The sequence below is a fragment of the Cnephaeus nilssonii genome (genome assembly GCF_951640355.1).
Source record: "Cnephaeus nilssonii genome assembly, chromosome: 19".
NCBI classification, from domain to species: domain Eukaryota; kingdom Metazoa; phylum Chordata; class Mammalia; order Chiroptera; family Vespertilionidae; genus Cnephaeus; species Cnephaeus nilssonii.
In genome coordinates this window covers 38,956,785-38,974,210 of record NC_137090.1, presented here as the reverse complement: position 1 = coordinate 38,974,210, position 17,426 = coordinate 38,956,785, and the positions used below count along the sequence as shown (strand labels likewise).

Here is a 17,426-nt window from a genome sequence, read left to right as displayed (position 1 = left end):
AGAGCACCTGGGCCAGGGTTCCCCTGGAGGTACATGGGGCCAAGGAACAATAGAAGGGGGGCCACAGGCCGGGGTCTCACATGTTTGCCTGACTACCACTCCTACCCCCACAGTACCAGTCTCGTGGGCTGGTGAAGGCCCCTGGCAAGAGCTCGTTCACGATGTTTGTGGACCTAGGCATCTACCAGTCCGGAGGCAGTGGGGACACCATCCCTATCACAGGTGAGGATGGGAGGACGGAGCTGCCCTGAGGCCTGGAGAGGGCAAAGGTGAAGCCCCGGTGATACGGTTCACAAAGCAGTCACGGCCTCCCCTCCCCTGAGCACCTGCCCTGCACAGAGGCAGCAAGAGCTCCTGAGCCTCTTTAACCCGAGAGGGAACATGCTCAGCAGCACAGGGACCCACGGGACAGAAGGAGCACTTTGCCAGGCCTTTGGCTGTTTCAATACCTTCGTGCACCTCCTCCATTCTCTGGTCTTTCTCTTTCCTTCTGAGTATTCAGAGGAGCCGAGACGGAGTGTAAGGGTAGAGTAAGAAGAGACAGGGTAAGGGGACGGAAGCCCACCCCCGCTTCTCTCCCCCTGCAGCCCTAGTGGGTGGAGAGGCCAGTCGGCTTGATCAGCTGCAGTATGATGTGCGGAAAGGCTCTGTGGTCAACGTGAACCCCACCAACACACGGGCCCACAGTGAAACCCCCGAGATTCGGAAGTATAAGAAGCGATTCAATTCCGAGATCCTCTGCGCAGCCCTTTGGGGTAAGCCAGGGCTGGGAAGGAAAAGAGGGATCTGTGTGCCCCTCTGCTCCTGGTCGGGTGAGCGCCTGGCTCTGCCTCTGATCTGCCCAAGGGCTCCCATTGCAGGTGTCAACCTGCTGGTGGGCACGGAGAACGGGCTGATGTTGCTGGACCGAAGTGGGCAGGGCAAGGTGTATGGACTCATTGGGCGGCGGCGCTTCCAGCAAATGGATGTGCTGGAAGGACTCAACCTGCTCATCACCATCTCAGGTGTGTGTGTGGAGGACGGGGGCGGGGACAGGGCCCGGAGGAGGGGGCTCAGCTCCGTGGCTCTCTGTCACCATCTTCAGCCTGGGCAGAGGGCAACCTTGGTCCAGGAGCCGGAAGGTGGGGCCACTTTCTCACCCCTTGTGGTACGCAGAAAAGGATGGCGGGAGGCAGGATCTGGATCTCCAACGAAGGGAGGGTGTGTGTGTGTCCTCACCCCTCAGGGAAAAGGAACAAACTGCGCGTGTATTACCTGTCCTGGCTCCGGAACAAGATTCTGCACAATGACCCGGAAGTGGAGAAGAAGCAGGGCTGGACCACTGTGGGGGACATGGAGGGCTGCGGGCACTACCGCGTTGGTGAGGAGGTCACAGCAGAGTGGCCAGGGCACATTTGTTTATGAGAAGAAATGAGGGTTTGGGCTTAATGGTCATGAAGCCAGAGACTTGGGGCCTGGCACTGGGGGTGTAGTGACAGACCTGTGGGAGGGGCCCCGCAGTCCAAGAAGGGAAGTCCCAGCATCCCTCTTCTTTCCTGCCCCCAGTGAAATACGAACGTATTAAGTTCCTGGTCATCGCCCTGAAGAATTCCGTAGAGGTGTATGCCTGGGCCCCCAAACCCTACCACAAATTCATGGCCTTCAAGGTAATCCCAGCCTCAGCCCCCCAACACTGTTCCAAGGTCTGACTCCTCCACCTGTGTCCCCTGATCCCTTCTTTCCTCCACAGTCCTTTGCTGACCTGCCTCACCGCCCTCTGCTGGTGGACCTGACGGTAGAGGAGGGACAGCGGCTCAAAGTCATCTATGGCTCCAGTGCTGGCTTCCACGCAGTGGATGTCGACTCGGGGAACAGCTATGACATCTACATCCCTGTTCATGTAAGCTCAGCTGGACTGTGGGCAGAGGGGGGCCGCCAGTCTGGGCTGCAGACTCAGGGACTCCAGCCCTCCTCCTCCCAGATCCAGAGCCAGATCACGCCCCACGCCATCATCTTCCTCCCCAACACCGATGGCATGGAGATGCTGCTGTGCTACGAGGACGAGGGCGTCTACGTCAACACGTACGGGCGGATCATTAAGGATGTGGTGCTGCAGTGGGGAGAGATGCCCACTTCTGTGGGTGAGTGGTGCTGGTCCCCGAGCTGCAGGTCCCCGAGCCGGCCCTAGGTGGGCCTGGGCTGCAATCCACTCACTGCCCCTCAACTTCTTTCTCCTCCAGCCTACATCTGCTCCAACCAGATAATGGGCTGGGGCGAGAAAGCCATCGAGATCCGCTCCGTGGAGACAGGCCACCTGGACGGGGTCTTCATGCACAAACGAGCTCAGAGGCTCAAGTTCCTGTGTGAGCGGAATGACAAGGTGGGAGCCCCTTGCCCCCTGGAAAGGGCCGGGGCCTGCATTGGTCTGGCTTCCAAAACCTTAGGTTCCTACCGAGGAGGTGACCATTGTGGAGTCTTCCTGAAAGGGGCCCTTGGGGAACACACACGCAGTCACAGCCTGCCCTTTCCCTTCCCCCGCCCTGTTTCTGACAACTCCCAGATTCTTTCACCCTAGGGGTCTGCCAGCTGCCCTCTTCCCCAAGCACTTCTGCTCTTCAGGGGCATAGGAGTAGTTCTTTTTTTTGGGGGGGTAATCCTCACCCAAGGATATTTTTTTTCATTGATTTTTAGAGAGGGGGTGGGGGTGGAGAGAGAGACACATCAACTGGTTGCCTCCTGCATGCGGAAGATTAACCTGCAACCCAGGTATGTGCCCTTGACCAGGAATCGGACCTGCAACTCTGTTGCATGGGCCATTGCTCTAACCACTTACCAACACTGGTCGGGGCGGGGTGGGGTTATTCTGAGAGACTAAACTGCAGTTTCTCTCCCTCTCCCAAGTAATTGAACCCCCCCATCCCTTGGTGACTTCTTCTCCTCCCCTCCCTCCCCCCCAGGTATTCTTTGCCTCCGTCCGCTCTGGGGGCAGCAGCCAAGTTTACTTCATGACTCTGAACCGCAACTGCATCATGAACTGGTGACAGGCCCTGGGCTGGAGCTCTCGCACGGGGACCCAGCTCTCCCCCCACAGCCAGACTTCCCAGGCCGCTCTGCTTCCCCCTCCTTGGGCTTTTGCTTTTACTGGTTTGATTCACTGGAGCCTGCTGGGAACATGACCTCTGACCCTTGATGCTTTTGTGATCACATGACCACCTTCTTCCCCAACATGTTCTCTTCCCCAAAACTGTGCCTGTCCCATCTTCTGGAGAGAGGCACAGCTTCCCCTTAACAGGAATTGAGTGGGCTTAGCCCCATCCCCCCTTTTCTCCACTTAAGAGGAGAGTGCTTGGGGCTTGGACCCCGTACCCCACTGCTGCTGACTGGGCAGGGCCCTGGGCCCCTTTATTTGCACGTCAGGGGAGCCGGCTCCCCCCTTGAATGTACCAGACCCTGGGGGGGTGTCACTGGGCCCTAGGTTTTAGGGGGGTCACCAGCCACTCCAGGGGCAGGGACCATTTCCTCATTTTCTGAAAGCACTTTAATGATTCCCCTCCTCCCAAACCCCAGGGAATGGAAGGGGGACCCCGCCAGCCAAAACATTTCTCCCTTTCCAACCCTCATCTCTTCTAGCCTCTGTCCTTTCCTGGTGGAGGGAGGGAGCATGGAGCTCTGGCCCTCCACACCCCCTTGCTTGCATCTGTATATAGTGTGAGCAGCAAGTAGCCCTGTTCCCTCCCTGCCCCTACCCCTCCTCAATGTAGTGGCCTTGGATATCCCGTTTGTTAATAAAGACTATTCAACCAGCTCCCACCACTTCAGACTCCTTTTTATTCTGTTTTCTCTCACAGTCCAGATACCAGGGCAAGCAAGCAGAGTTAGGGGGGCAGGGTGGGGTGGAATCTACAATGAGTCTTGGGGATCCAAGTAGATGGGCAGTACTTGGCCAAGAAAACCTAAAAGAAATGACTGAGGGAGGGCCAGGGCATCCGCAGCCTCATTCCCTGGGGGCCTCATTCCCTCAGGGCATTTGGTCCCAGCAGCTCCAGCAGGGCCAGGCCAGAGGGACCTGCTTCCTGGCTCTGGACTCCCTAAGTGCCAGTCCTGCAGCGGTGTCTCCCGTGTGGCTATCAAACAGCTGCCAGCTTAGGAGCTCACAGGGCTAGAAGGTCCTACGCGCCTGGAGCCTGCGCAAGGCTGAATCTAGGATGGTCTTTGCTTCCCAGAGGATTGGCATTCAAGAGCTGCTTGAACCACCAGCTTGGCTGGCTCAGTGGTTGGGCAGGGATCTGTGAACCAGGAGGTCACGGTTCAATTCGGGTCAGGGCACATGCCAGGTTATGGGCTCGATCCCCAGTGTGGGGCATGCAGGAGGCAGCCAATCAATGATTCTCTCTTATTGATACTTCTATCTCTCCCTTCCTCTCCAAAATCAATAAAAAAAATTAAAAAGTTCCCTCTCTAATCCCTTCACAGTCACCAGACCTACACACTTGTGCACACGCAACATGTGTTTACAAAATACTGATTTATTATCCGTGGCGGTAAATAATATAGCAGTGGTAGCAACTGTTTTTTCAAAATCTATTTCCTCCTGGAGACGGACAGGAAAGTTGATATCGGTGCGGCGCCAGCTCAGGTCTTGATGCACGGTGGGTAGGGCAGGTCGGGCACCTGGTTTAGGTAGCCCCCCAGGAAGATGAGGCTGGAGCCCACACTGAAGAGCACCAGCGCCGCCCAGAAGCAGATGTGGTCCAGGGCCTTCCCCATGCGCACCCAGTCGGACACCTCCTAGGAAGGGGCGGGCACGAGCTGAGTCCCTACAGGCTGCAGGAGCCTGCAGCGCAAACGCTGGTGGGGAGGCCTCGGCAGCGCACCCCCGCCCCTGACTCCGGCCCCACCTCGCCGCTGGCCTCCTGGTCTCGCGTGCTCTCGGCCATGAAGTTCACGGCATCCACACAGCAGCGGATCTCGGGGGCGGCGGCGCCCAGGCTCTGGTAGAGGGCAGCTGCGGGAAGGTGGGAGCACCCCGGTGGGCTATGAAGGCCTCCCCCTCTTCAAGCGCCCCCGATGGCCCACCCGGCCACGCAGCTCACCGGTCCAGGTGCCGTGCCGGTACCTCTGCCCCTCAAACACGAGCTCGCTCCGCGGCTTTTTCAGTATCAGCTCCTCGGCGCGGAGCAACAGGCCCACGGACGATGCCCGCCTTGGGGGCGAGGCTGCCCCGGGGGCCTCCGGGGGCGCGCCGGAGCCCAGGAGGCGCGGCAGCAGCTCTAGCAAGACCTAGGGGCGGGCGGGGCGGGCGGGGCGGCGCTCAGCTCCAAGGCCCGCCTCTCGCCCCGCCCCCGCCCCGCCCCGCGCTTACGTGGCGCAGCCGCGGGGACGTGGCGTGAGTGGCGGGCGTCCGCAAAGACACGTTGAGCACGAAGACGCAATTCATGACAATGAGCGTGGCAACCACCATGACGAAGATGAGGTACCTGAGGAGCCCGGGGTGCGTGACGTCACACCCTCCCCCCCACCCCCGGCCCCGAGCCGCAGGTGGAGCCTGGTCCTCTGACCTCACAAACACACCTCGCTGCCAGGAGTGGGGCCTCCCCAGCCGCGCCTCTGCGGGGCCGCTCGCGCTCCCCGGCCCTCTCCCTTCCCTGCCACCCGTGGCAGCCATGAAGGGGACGCCCAGCTCCCTGGAGACCCTGCTGTGGGTCTACCACTTCCACAGCTCCACGGAGGTGAGGCGGCGCCCGCGGCCCGGCCTGAGGGGAGCACCTCGAGACCCCCGGGGACGGTCTCCAGCGGCCCTCACCGCGACCTCTGTCCCATGACCCGCCGGCTCCACGGCCCCTGCTCCTCCTCCAGGTGGCCCTCCAGCCCCCGCTCCTGTCTTCGCTGGAGCTCGCTGTGGCCGCGGCCCACGAGTATCTGGAGCAGAGGTTCACGGAGCTGAAGTCGCGGGAGCCGCCCGCTCCGGAGCCCACCCTGGGGCTGCTGCTCCGAGAGGCCGCGGCCAGCGTCCTGAACTTCGGCACCACCTTGTTAGAGGTAGGGCGCTGGGGGGCTGAGGAGGGGCGGGAAGGGGGAGAGGGACCTCTGCACCCCCAGCTAACTCCGGTACCCCCCCCCCCCCCAATGAAGATCTCGGCCCTGTGGCTGCAGCAGGAGGTGCGGGGACTCGGCGGAGACGACCGCAGCGCGGCGGGCCCCGCCCCGGACGCCGGAGATCCCGGTGGCGCGCTGGCCCGGGTGGCCCAGGCTGCGGGGCAGGGCACTCGGCGAGCGGGGGCTGCGGTGGGCGCGAGCGCACGGTTCCTGCTCCAGGGGGCATGGCTGTGCCTGTGCGGGCGGGGTCTACGGGGGTCCGCCTCGTTCCTGCAGCAATGCGGAAGCCAGCTGGATCTCGGAACCCCCGGGGAGCCGGTGAGTTCGGGATGGGGAGGTGATCTGGGAGCCAGAGGCGGCGCGGTTGGGGAGACACGGAGCCGCCTCCCCCCCCCCCCCGCCCCCGGCAACAGAGATACTCAGAAGACCTCAAGGCGGCGTCCAGCGGCAGTGCAGAGGATGGGGGACCGGAGAACCCACAGTCGTCCCAGGCCCACCCTGCGTTCAAATAAAGCCCCGGCGGAGACGAGGCGGCCCAAGCTGCTCCAGAGTCCTTTGGTTTTGGCCCCGCCCACTCCGACCCAACCCTCTGAGCCCCGCCCCGTGCCCGTCTGGCTCCGCCCTCCGCGTGGGCAGCGTCGGGACCCTGGGGACCCTCGTGCCCTCACCTGCCCAGCAGCGGCACGCTCAGAGACGTCTCGGGGATTTTCTGGGCAATTAGGAACAGGAAGACGGTCTGGGCCAGCAGGACGTTGATGGAGACGGTGCATTTCTGGCCGCCGGCTGGAGGGAGCGCCCAGTGAGAGCTGCTGCCCCCCCCCCACACACACACACTCCCCAGAACGAGCCCCACTTTCGGGTTGGGGCGACTCCTCACCCTGCGCCGGCAGGAAGTAGGGGAGCAGCACCAGGCCCGAGATGAGCACGCAGGGCACGATGATGTTAATGATGTAGAAGAGCGGCTTCCGGCGGATGATGAGCCAGTATACGATGTCAAAGTCCCCGCGACCGTCAGCGGGGTCCCTGTCCTGGCGGCGGATCTCCCCGGGGCAGAAGTCGATGGCCCACTCGCCGTTCTCTGCAGGACGGGTGACGCGCTCAGCCTGCTCTGGGCGGCGGGCAGGACCGGGGTGGGTGCGGCAGGGGGGCTGGATTGCTTGGGCCTTGGGCCGCCGGCATGCGGGCCATTGGGGCAGGGCCGAAAGCGCATTCCGGGTGCGGTAGGGAACGACCGCGAGGAGGTAGGACTGGTCCGACCATCGAGAATGATTTCGGGAAAAGGGCAAATTAAAGCGCGATGGCAAAGTCGGTCCCTAGGATTGGTGGCCTGGGGCAGCCCCACTTTGCAGGTCCCTTCTCTGGACCCGTCCGGAAGCGGCTTTTAGGAGCAGGAGGGGGCCTCACCGGTATAGGCCTCCGTGTCAATATCGATCTTGCTGATGGGTTCGCCGTCATCTCCCACCACAAAGGCGAACTCCACCTCTTGGGCATTGTACGTCTGAGAGCTGTGGAGGCAGGGGGCCCCCACCCCGGACACTCGGACCCAGGCCCTAGCCTCAGGCCCTGTCCTGGAAGAAGGGGTCTGGCGGGGTAATAACGCCCCACCCCGTTACCCAAATCATGCTATTTTCTCCCCAACTTCAAATTCGCTGGGGCAGCCCCACCCATTCCAGAGCCTGGCTCCGCCCCCAGCGCAAAGCCCCGCCCCCAGACGAGTGTTTCCCCCAGAGGACGCCACCCCCTGCTCCCCTAATCCCGTCAAGGTCCGGGCCCCGGGGAACTCTTCCCACCGGAAGACGAGCGAGCAGTTCTGCCAGTCGAAGGGGAAGTAGGAGACCTCCACGGCGCAGGTGCTGCGGTAGATGGCGGGGGGCAGCCAGCTCACGTAGCCGCCCTCGGAGACCAGCACGTTGCAGTCGTAGGCCACGCCGAAATGGCCGTCGATGCTGTGGGCTCCCAGAAACCCGGCGTTCGCGGAGGTCCGCAACCCCTCGCCCTCCCAGCACCCTCCCGCCCCAACCAGGGCCAACCCAGCCCCCCCCCCCCCCAGGCCTTGGCTTCCAACAGCCTGGTTTCCGTTCGCCCTTACTTGTTTTCCAGCACAATCTCTGGTAGCCATACGTGTTGTGCGGGGACCCGCAGGGTTCCTATGTCCCCAAAGTCCTCCTTACTGAAGTTGAGTCGGTAATCGTGCCAGTCCTAAGGGGTGGGGACGGAAGGACGTGTGCCCTGCATCTCCCACCTGGGGCCCGCGAAGAGTTTGGGTGAAAGGGGCTCCCTGGACCAGGCCTCGCAGTGTCCCCCAGATTCGACTCACGATTCCAATCCAGACGCTGGTGGTGAGGGTCTCCTCTTTCTCGTTCTGCGCAGGGGAGATGAGGAGGGATTCCGGGGCCACGCGTGAGCTTGAGGCCGGCGCTGCGTGGTCGGGGCCAGAAGCGGAATGTCAAGCTCAGAGATGGTGCTGGGAACGGAGGTGGGTATCTTACCAGTGAGATGAGGTTGGTCAGGGTGACCTTGAGGTTGATGCTGACCGTGTCCTCAGGCCTCCTCACGGGCCTGCATTGTGGGTCATAATTGTCGAAAAGATGGTGATAAAGGCGCAACTCCTCACTCTTCCCCTCGCCTCGGCCTGGGGATGGTGACAAGCGGTAGAGTCACTAGAGACGAAGAGGCTAGGGGGCCTCCCTCCCTCTGCTCCCTCCGAGTCTGCCCAGGGCTCTGCTTCTCTGTGCGTCTGCCTCTGAGACTGTATTTTCCCATGAGTGTCTTCTCAAACCGATGTTATTGTGCTTGGGGACCAAATATTGCAACCCAGTCTACATCTTGGTCTTATGTTAGTATGTCTCTGTGTGTGTGTGTGTGTGTGTGTGTGTGTGTGTGTCCAACCACCTCCCCCGACCCCTGTCCATACCGAGAAGCTGCAAGAGGAACAGGGCGCTGAGCAGAGCCCCTGCCATCCTGCTGTCTGGTCCTCAGGGTTATTCTGAACTTGGGCAGGCTTGGAGCGGGGCAGGCCAAGGCTCATGAGTGAGGGGAGGAGGGTGTTAGTTCCGGGCTGAGTTAGGGGACTGTCACCTAATCCTCTTACCGCCCTGCCCCTACCGAAGCCAGGGACATCTTGTCTGCTTCCAGAGACAGCTGCCTCATCCCATGTTCCCTGCCACCACCCCATCCCAGCATCCTTTGCTTGGGCTTCAGCCAGCTTCCCAGCAACAGAGCTCATCCTCTCATGACTGGAGCAGGCTGAGTTCAGGTGATCAGGTCCTTTAAGAGCACCTGGAACCACAAGCCTGGCAGCAGGGGGGTGGGGAAACCCTGCTTTCCACATGCACTGATGCCCTTTCAATAAGCTGCCTTGTGCAGGTGACACCCCTTGCCTCATACTCACCCACGTGGAACACACATTACCACCACCCCCAGCCCAGCCAAGGTCACACTGGTGCGGTTTCTGCTGGCAGAGTTTGGCAAAAGCAAAGTGTCTGTAAAGACCTGGTAATGAGACAGGCGGTCACAGGGGAGTAGTCTGCAGTAAGACTTCAGCTGGCCCAGATGACCATGCTGAAATATAGGGCCCAGCTCCTCCCACAACCCATCCCCAAGGCCGCCCACTTCCAACCCCTCTCCTTGCCTCTCTGCTGCCACCTCGTGGCCACATATGATAGTACTGTCTTCACCACCCCTAACACACACACACACACACACACACACACACACACACACACACACACACACACACACACACACACCTTAATTGATTCTTTCATTGTTTCTTAAAGTCTCCCTGGACCACCCTAATCAATCACCAAGGATACTTATTAAAAATTCAGATGTTTAGTCTCCATCCCCAAAGTATTCCAATTTAGAAAGATGGGATGCCAGGAATCTTTTTAAAGAAGCTATCCAGCCCTGGCCTATGTGGCTCCGTTGAGCATCTCTTGCACTGAAAAGTCACAGGTTCCATTCTGGTCAGGGCACATCCCCAGGTTTCAGGTTTCATCCCAGTGCGGTGCATATGGGAGGTAATCAACCGATGTTTGTTTCTCTCTCTCTCTCTCTCTCTCTCTCTCTCTCTCTCTCTCTCTCTCTCTCTCTCTCTCTCCTTCCCTCCCTCCCTCTCCCTATCCCCCCCTTCCTCTTTCTCTTTTTCTCTCCCTTTAAAATCAGCTAGCTTCCTAGTAACAGCGCTGATCTTCTCATGACTGGCGAAACATCAATGATCTCTAAAATCAATAAAAACATTTTTTAAAAGAAGCTACCCATATATTTCTTCAAGGGTGGGAGGTACTGGACTAGGAAGCACTTTTCATGCCTTACGCATTGCCTCCTCAAGCCAATCCAGCAACGCAGTTACCATTGTGCTGAATGTATAAAAGAGGACTCCAAGATCAGGTGTAAGGTCACAGAAATAGATTGGCAATAATGCATGAGACTTATCGATAAGCTTTATTAATCATTTCGCCTGTGTTCATTTTACACTTCACAAAACACTTCCATGGCCATTTGGGGGGTCTCCTTCCTCTACCTGTGAGGTCCCCATGTTACAAGCGCAGACACTGAAGGTCAGACAAGTGTATCCATTTCCCACACATCTTGGAAGCTTCTATGCTTCCTCTGTTAACTGCCTCATCATTCCACGTTTTCCACCTCAGACCCCCAGAAAGAATCTACTGGGCACATCTCGCCTTTCTGCATGTGGCTGATACGTACACTGATTCTAAAATCTGCGATGCTGCTTATTCCAGAGCCTCTAGATTAGGGACTGGGCAAAGAGTTGTGATAAACAGATATTGATTCAAACACTAGTGGGCACCTGCAACACTCCCTGAACAGGGCCAGATGCTCTTATTATAGAGATGAGTAAGACATGGCCTCAAGGAGCAGAGGAGGGCTTATAAGCAGACACTGTCACCAGAACTGTCAAAAGGGTAAAAAAACAGGAGCCACTTGGCTGGTGTGGCTCAGTGGTTGAGAGTCGACCTATGAACCAGGAGGTCATGGTTAGCTTCCAGGTCAGGGCACATGCCCGGGTTCAGGCTAGGTCCCCAGTGTGGGGCGTGCAGGAGGCAGCTGATCAATGATTCTCTCTCATCATTGATATTTCTATCTTTCTTTTCCCTTCCTCTCCAAAATCAATAAAACTATATATTTAAAAAAAAATACAGTAGTGAGGCAAAGCCACAAATGGACCAACAGCCTGCATGTGGGAGAGTAGTTTGGGGTGGAGGGAGAGTGCGTAGAAATCCTCATTCCTTGCTGCCCAAGCCCTGTGTTGCTGCTTGGGTCATTAGCCCAGCGTGTATCACATTCGCCACAGAGCACCTTGCTGCAGGACCCCTGGCTGGGACTGTGGCTTGTTTCAGGACCCCTGGCTGGGACTGTAGCTTGCTGCAGGACCCCTGGCTGGGACTGTGGCTTGCTGCAGGACCCCTGGCTGGGACTGTGGCTTGTAGGTGAAGGTCTTGCTCAGACCAGTGAATCCTACCAACACCTCTTGCAAAGTCTGCACATCAGAAACCTTCCCCTACTGCTCTCACTGGTTTGGCTCAGTGGATAGAGCGACAGCCTGTGGACGGAAGGGGCCGTGGTTCAATTCCGGTCAAGGGCACATGCCTGGGTTGTGTGCTCGATCCCCAGTAGGGGGCGCGCAGGAGGCAGCCAATCAATTCTCTCATCATTGATGTTTCTATCTCCCTCTCCCTTCCTCTCTCTGAAATTATATATATATATAATCTCTTAAAAAGAAACCTTCCCTTATGTAGTCGCCAGGAGGGCCGCTCACCCCTCACCCCTCCCTTCTCCCCTCCCCGGCTCCTGGCCACAGTCCATCCCACTAGTGCTGGCACAGAGCTGAGTCATCATTTTTTCTTTCTTTTCTTTTTGCTGTTTGCTCAGGATCACAATTGTCTGAGGGACTGAGACTTTCAAGTTGGTGGAGTGAGGCACCGAACGCAGACCTGGGTTTTGTATTTTTATAATAAAAATTCCACAGATCCTTAGTGGGCTCTCTGACAATTTTGTTTCTGGGACGCCTTAACTTCCAAGCTAGACGCAAAGATCTCAGCTCAACAGGAAGCCACTCCCTGCACCTACTGGCTCTTGGCTGGTAACTCGGAACAGCTGCAGCTGTCCCCATTGGCCAGGCCAAGCTTCACTTTCTTAGTCATCAGTGTCCTCACAGTGGAAATATCCCCAAGCTGCTCTGACCGAGGGGCCCCCTCTGACACAACAGAAAGAGACCCTTTTGTAAATCGGGAGAGTGGATTGGCTGAGCTAGGACAGGGAGCAGACACCGATTTCTAGGCTGTCTTCCTCACTGGAACCTAAGCTCTCCGGTCACTGAGACCTTGCTGGTTTACTGTGTTCCAGGCACATAGCACAGAGCCCAGCACAGAATAGGCATGCAATAAAAATTTACTGAATAAATGAATGAGTGCCTTCAAATACATGGTGATGGAAGATGATTTGATCTTGGGTTGTGGGCACACAATGCATTATACAGATCATGTATCATAGAATTGTAAACTTAAAACCTATGTAATCTTATTAACCAACATCACCCCGATAAATTTAATTTTAAAAAATGAGTGCCTTCCCTAGCCGGTTTGGCTTAGTAGATAGAGTGTCGGCCTGCGGACTGAAGAGTTCCGGGTTTGACTCTGGTCAAGGGCATCTACCTTGGTTGCGGGCCCCTCCCCAGCTCGTGTAGGAGGCAACCAATCGATGTGTGTTTCTCTCACATCGATGTTTCTCTCTTTCTTTCCCTCTCTCTCTAAAAATCAGTGGGACAATATCCTTGGGTGAAGATTTAAAAAAATAAGTAAATACAAACGAGTGCCTTATCTTCCCAGCACCCTCCCATCTACTGAGAACTGTCTCCAGCCCTGTGACTCCAGCGGCTCTGCCAAGTACTTAGAGACTCCGCACCTCTGGCCAGAGTTGGTGGATCCAGAACACCTGGCCAAAGAAAGCCCTTCCCGAGAATACTGTCAAGCAGGAACTGAGGAAGTCAGTCCCTCGTTGCTGTAGGAGGGCAAGATAGAACCTTCACATTTTTGTTGTTGTTATTAATCCTCACCAATGCTATATTCCCACTGATTAAATTTTAGAGAGAGTGAAAGGGAGAGAGGAGGGAAGGAGAAAGAGGGGGGGGGGGAGAGACATTGATGTGAGAGAGACACATCAATTGGTTGCCTCCTGCACGAGGCCCAACTGGGCTGGGAGTCAAACCTGCAACTAAGATAAGTGCCCTTGACCAGGAATTGAATCCATGACCCTTTGGTCTCCCGGCCAAGGTCCTAACCACTGAGCCACTGGCCAGGGCAAGATATAAATTTAGATGCACAAAGAAGCCATGTTTATTCCCCATCTTTTACATGACTGAGAGAGAATGCAGCTGGTACACAAAGACAAGCAGAGAAAAAAAAAAAAGGCCTCCAGTATCCCAGGCCCTGACCTCAGAAATTCCAGAGGCCCGGCTGCATTTGTCTCCTCCTGCAGGTTGCTTAAATGAGGAACATCAGCATCCTTCTAGTAAATCCTCCTTTTCGTGACTTAAAGACATTGGGATTAAAAAACAAACAAACTATGCCAGCCGGCGTGGCTCAATGGTTGAGCATCAGCCTATGAACCAGGAGGTCACGGTTTCATTCCCAGTCAGAGCATATGCCCTGGTTGTGGGCTCAATCCCCAGTGTGGGGCATGCAGGAGGCTGATCAGTGATTCTCTCTCATCATTGATGTTTCAATCTCTCCCCCTTCCTCTCTGAAATCAATAAAAATATATTGGAAAAGAAAAACAAAGGACACTAAAAAAGAAGAAATAAACTAGTATAAAGGGGGAAAATGCCTCATAACACACATCAATTGATTGACCAGAAAAACCCTTCTGATAAAAAAGGTAATACATGCCATCACTAGCACAATTGAAGAGTGCAGAAGGACATAATGAAAACCCAAAGCTTGTTTCTACCCCTTCTTTCTCCCAAAGGTTGGCAGCCATGGTTAGCTGTAAGTCTTCCTCAAGTCCAGCACATGTAAATCTTATATAATAAAAGGCTAATATGCAAATTGACCAAACAGTGGAACAACTGGTCATTATGATGTGCACTAGCCACCGGGGGCAGACATTCAATGCAGGAGTTGCTCCTTGGTGGTCAGTGTACTCCCATGGGGGAGCACTGCTTAGCCAGAAGCCAGGCTCATGGCTGGTGAGTGCAGGGGCAGTGGCGGGAGCCTCTCCTGCCTCCGCGGCAGCACTAAGGATGTCCGACTGACGACTTAGGCCCACTCCCTGAGGGCTCCCAGACTGAGAGACAGTGCAGGCCAGGCTGAGGGACCCTCCCCGCCCCCCGAGTGCACAAATTTTGTGCACCAGGCTTCTAGTATATATATTTATGGCATCAGACTGTGTTTACTATTCTGCAGCTTTCGTTGAGATTGGCCCATTTCAGTACATACCAGCCTTCCTTGTTCTTTTAAACCGCTGCACAGTGTTCCACTGCATGAATGCACCATAGATACTTGAGCCAATTCCCGACGGACAGACATTTAAGTGCTAACCATTTGGGGTTTTGCAATGACAAACTATGCGAACGTATTTATGCATTTATCTTTGGCATACTTTTGCAAATATATCCATAGCGTTAATTCCTAGCAGTGAAATTGCTGGGGCAGAGTTCATGCATTTTTTTAAACGGTTGATGCCTTGTGCCCAATTGTTCTCTCAAAAAAAGCATTCACACCAACAGAGTGTGAGAGCGCCTGTGTCCTCATACCCTCCCCGGCAGAGAACATTATCAGACTTTTTTCTTTCTTTCTTAAAAGCCTCTATTTATTGCCTGACCGGCATGGCATGGCTCCTAAGAAGATAGAAGGTGGAGAAAAGAAAGGCTCAGGACCTCGAAACCCAAGGAACCGCATGAAGACGGTGAGTTTCCTGGGTTTCTTTTTACTTCGCTCGCCCCCCGTCTTGGAAGTGAAGTCAGCAGGCTGGACACCAAGGCGCAGACAAAACAAGAAAAGCAAACAAAATAAAAACAAACCACAACAAGAACCTGCTCTCTCTAGCCAACGGACCAGGAAAGGGACGGCCTAGCAAGAGAGAAAACTTGGAAACTAACCACTCTATTCCAGCCAAACGCCACAGAGAAACGGAGGCCACACCCACACCCTCACCCACACCCACACCGGTGCTGAGCCTAGACTTCCACGCTTCCCGGGAGATAATGAGGCACCCCAGCTCTCACCAGGGTGGTTTCCCAGAAGGTCAAGTAGGGAGTGGGGACTTTCACCCCCCCACCCCCGCTCCCCCTCCCCCACCAGCTGGAAATGAGGCCTCCCACACTACAGGGTAAGACCACGTGGGTGCCGGGACTTCGGTCCCAGATGGGCAGTGGCGAGGCATCCCTCAGCCTCCCTGCTGGGCTGTGTCAGAGGAGGCAGGGGCGAGGCATCCCTCAGCCTCCCTGCTGGGCTGTGTCAGAGGAGGCTCCCCAGGTGGCAGTGCAGCCCCTGTGGGAACCGGAACCCTCCCCCTCACGCTGCAGCGAGGAGGCCCTCGCCTCCACCAGATGTCAACAGAGGCTGGCTGGACCTTGAAGGGCTACCTCCATCTGGCCGTGAAAAGGCAGCACCCCCTCCCCCGCCCCCTCCCCCCCAGGGCCCTGTCAGAGAAAACCGGCTAAAACAGGAGGGTTAAATAAGACCCAGAGTCCCCATAAAATAATACAGAAATGTCCGTGTTTGGCGTGCGCCGAGCGCACAGCGCGCGCTGGTGTGAGAGTAAGAGTCGGGAAACGGCCTCTGGGGAAATCCTTCCGCCGCTGCGCCCACGTGCCAGGGCCTGGGGGTCTCCACGCGCGTGCACGGCCGCGTGTGACCTCGGACAGGAGCGTGGCCGAGCTGCCGCAGTGGTCCAGAGGAGCAAGCCGAACCGGCACCTGCTGAGCGGAGCGAGCTGCTGAGATGAAGAGGCCGGCCCGGGAGAGGGAGGAGATGCGGAAGGAGCCGGTGGCGAGCCCCTGTGCGCTGGGGACGTGGGAGGAGGTGGCGCCCGGCGAGGAGGTGGTGCCCGCTCACTCCGCAGCCTCTCGCCTCCCATCGAAGCCCCTCGCCTGCAGCCACGCGTCGAGGCCTGGGGCCGAGGGGGCGGGGGGGGGGGGTGAGGGGGGGCGGCTCCAGTGCGTGGGGGACGGCCAGGGCCACAGGCTGTACCTTTCTCTTTCCTTGGGGGCCACCCACAGGTCTGGGTGGATGTGTTTTCAAGCGTCAACTCCGCTCGCCCGCCCAGGTGAAAGGCGAGCTTGGGGATGACTGCTTGCAGGGACTTGCTGCGGGCCGGTTTTATGAGGTTTTCATAAATTTTAGTACGTAACACGCACTGACCAGAAATGATAGTTGGATGACAAATGAAATGAGAAAGTGTTGGCGAGTCCCAGGGCTCCTGCGGGCCACTGCAGGGACCTGCTTAGAAGGCGCATGCTGGCAACCCATCCCCTCCTGCCTCCTGTGTTTTCCCTTTTCCTCTGAAAATGTTATAACAGGAACGAGTATCAGACCTTTTCGGTTTAAAATAAACACAATTTTAGCCCTGACCGGTTTGGCTCAGTGGATAGAGCGTCGGCCTGCGGACTGACGGGTCCCAGGTTCGATTACGGTCAAGGGCATGTACCTTGGTTGCAGGCACATCCCCAGTAGGGGGTGTGTAGGAGGCAGCTGATTGATGTTTCTCCCTCATCAATGTTTCTAACTCTATCCCTCTCCCTTCCTCTCTGTAAAAAATCAATAAAATGTATTTTTAAAATCCTACCTAATAATAGACAAATATGCAAATTGACCATACCTTTGCTATGCCTGCGATTGGCCAGGAGGCACAGGGGGGCGGGGCTTGGGGTGGCCGGGGTGGCTGATTGGGCCGGCGGGACGCTGAGCTCGCGTCGCCAGCGGCGGCTCGAGCTCAGCGTCTGCACCATGGCTGTGCTGCGACACAGAAGGGGCCTCTGGGGCAGCGAGCTCACGTCCCACCGCGGACCATCAAAAGCGGGGGAGCTGGGTGCCTGTCCGCTCAGGCACCAGGCCTTTCAGAAGCCTCCGCCCGCACCGGAGGCTTCTGAAAGGCCTGGTGCACCAGTGGACAGGCACCCAGCTCCCCCGTGATAGAAAGCAAAAGCGTGTAGGGGACCCTACACGTGCATGATTCAATCATGCACTGGGCCTCTAGTAAATAAATAAAATAAAATAAACACAATTTTAGCATTAAAAAATGTCCATGTTTCCATTGAAAATCATTCATCATACCAAGAACTGGGAAGGCCCTGGCTGGTTTGGCTCAGTGGATAGAGCGTCGGCCTG

General features: G+C 56.9%; 4 protein-coding genes across 17 annotated transcripts in view; 3 read left to right on the top strand and 1 right to left on the bottom strand.

Moving 5' to 3' along the window:
* Nucleotides 1–3,785, top strand: part of MINK1 (misshapen like kinase 1) — a 62,151-nt gene extending 58,366 nt beyond the window's left edge. For all 11 annotated transcript variants that reach the window (XM_079798106.1, XM_079798114.1, XM_079798113.1 and 8 more), the window contains 9 exons: nt 114–222; nt 588–755; nt 861–1,004; nt 1,226–1,360; nt 1,546–1,646; nt 1,730–1,879; nt 1,961–2,120; nt 2,220–2,359; nt 2,937–3,785. In XM_079798106.1, coding sequence (XP_079654232.1) covers nt 114–222; nt 588–755; nt 861–1,004; nt 1,226–1,360; nt 1,546–1,646; nt 1,730–1,879; nt 1,961–2,120; nt 2,220–2,359; nt 2,937–3,020 — 1,191 coding nt within the window. In that variant the 3' untranslated portion in view covers nt 3,021–3,785. The remainder of the gene's footprint in view (nt 1–113; nt 223–587; nt 756–860; nt 1,005–1,225; nt 1,361–1,545; nt 1,647–1,729; nt 1,880–1,960; nt 2,121–2,219; nt 2,360–2,936) is intronic.
* A 14-nt stretch (nt 3,786–3,799) lies between these two features.
* On the bottom strand, nt 3,800–9,058 carry CHRNE (cholinergic receptor nicotinic epsilon subunit). The gene is made up of 12 exons (XM_079798117.1): nt 8,990–9,058; nt 8,565–8,707; nt 8,393–8,437; nt 8,165–8,274; nt 7,866–8,021; nt 7,480–7,580; nt 6,953–7,153; nt 6,744–6,858; nt 5,342–5,456; nt 5,073–5,259; nt 4,878–4,984; nt 3,800–4,767 (listed from the first exon to the last, which is right to left on the bottom strand). Exons 1-12 carry the CDS (start codon nt 9,033–9,035, stop codon nt 4,612–4,614), a joined length of 1,482 nt encoding a protein of 493 aa, XP_079654243.1. The 5' UTR covers nt 9,036–9,058; the 3' UTR covers nt 3,800–4,611.
* LOC307115094 (uncharacterized protein C17orf107) lies at nt 5,346–14,917 on the top strand. 4 transcript variants are annotated; one of them, XR_013815072.1, is made up of 5 exons: nt 5,346–5,708; nt 5,836–6,018; nt 6,112–6,393; nt 8,446–8,551; nt 14,901–14,917. XR_013815072.1 is itself a non-coding variant. In XM_079798116.1 (4 exons), exons 1-4 carry the CDS (start codon nt 5,415–5,417, stop codon nt 6,585–6,587), a joined length of 858 nt encoding a protein of 285 aa, XP_079654242.1. In that variant the 5' UTR covers nt 5,346–5,414; the 3' UTR covers nt 6,588–6,730. The 4 variants fall into 4 exon arrangements, 1 of the variants encoding a protein (XP_079654242.1); XR_013815073.1 differs by lacking the exon at nt 14,901–14,917 and adding an exon at nt 12,927–13,125; XR_013815074.1 differs by lacking the exon at nt 14,901–14,917 and adding an exon at nt 11,971–11,987.
* GP1BA (glycoprotein Ib platelet subunit alpha) overlaps nt 14,899–17,426 on the top strand; it is a 26,050-nt gene continuing 23,522 nt past the window's right edge. The window contains exon 1 of the mRNA XM_079798115.1: nt 14,899–15,003. The gene's annotated coding sequence lies outside the window, so the exon portion shown is untranslated. The remainder of the gene's footprint in view (nt 15,004–17,426) is intronic.

Coding starts and splice junctions, on each gene's coding strand:
- CHRNE (XM_079798117.1), bottom strand. CDS start 9,035: ATGGCAGGGGCTCTGCTCAGCGCCCTGTTCCTCTTGCAGCTTCTCG. Junction 8,708..8,989: donor GTTCCTCTTGCAGCTTCTCG/GTATGGACAGGG, acceptor CACCATCCCCAG/GCCGAGGCGAGGGGAAGAGT. Junction 4,985..5,072: donor CCGGCACGGCACCTGGACCG/GTGAGCTGCGTG, acceptor ACCTTCCCGCAG/CTGCCCTCTACCAGAGCCTG.
- LOC307115094 (XM_079798116.1), top strand. CDS start 5,415: ATGACAATGAGCGTGGCAACCACCATGACGAAGATGAGGTACCTGAGG. Junction 5,709..5,835: donor ACTTCCACAGCTCCACGGAG/GTGAGGCGGCGC, acceptor CTCCTCCTCCAG/GTGGCCCTCCAGCCCCCGCT. Junction 6,019..6,111: donor TCGGCACCACCTTGTTAGAG/GTAGGGCGCTGG, acceptor CCCCCAATGAAG/ATCTCGGCCCTGTGGCTGCA.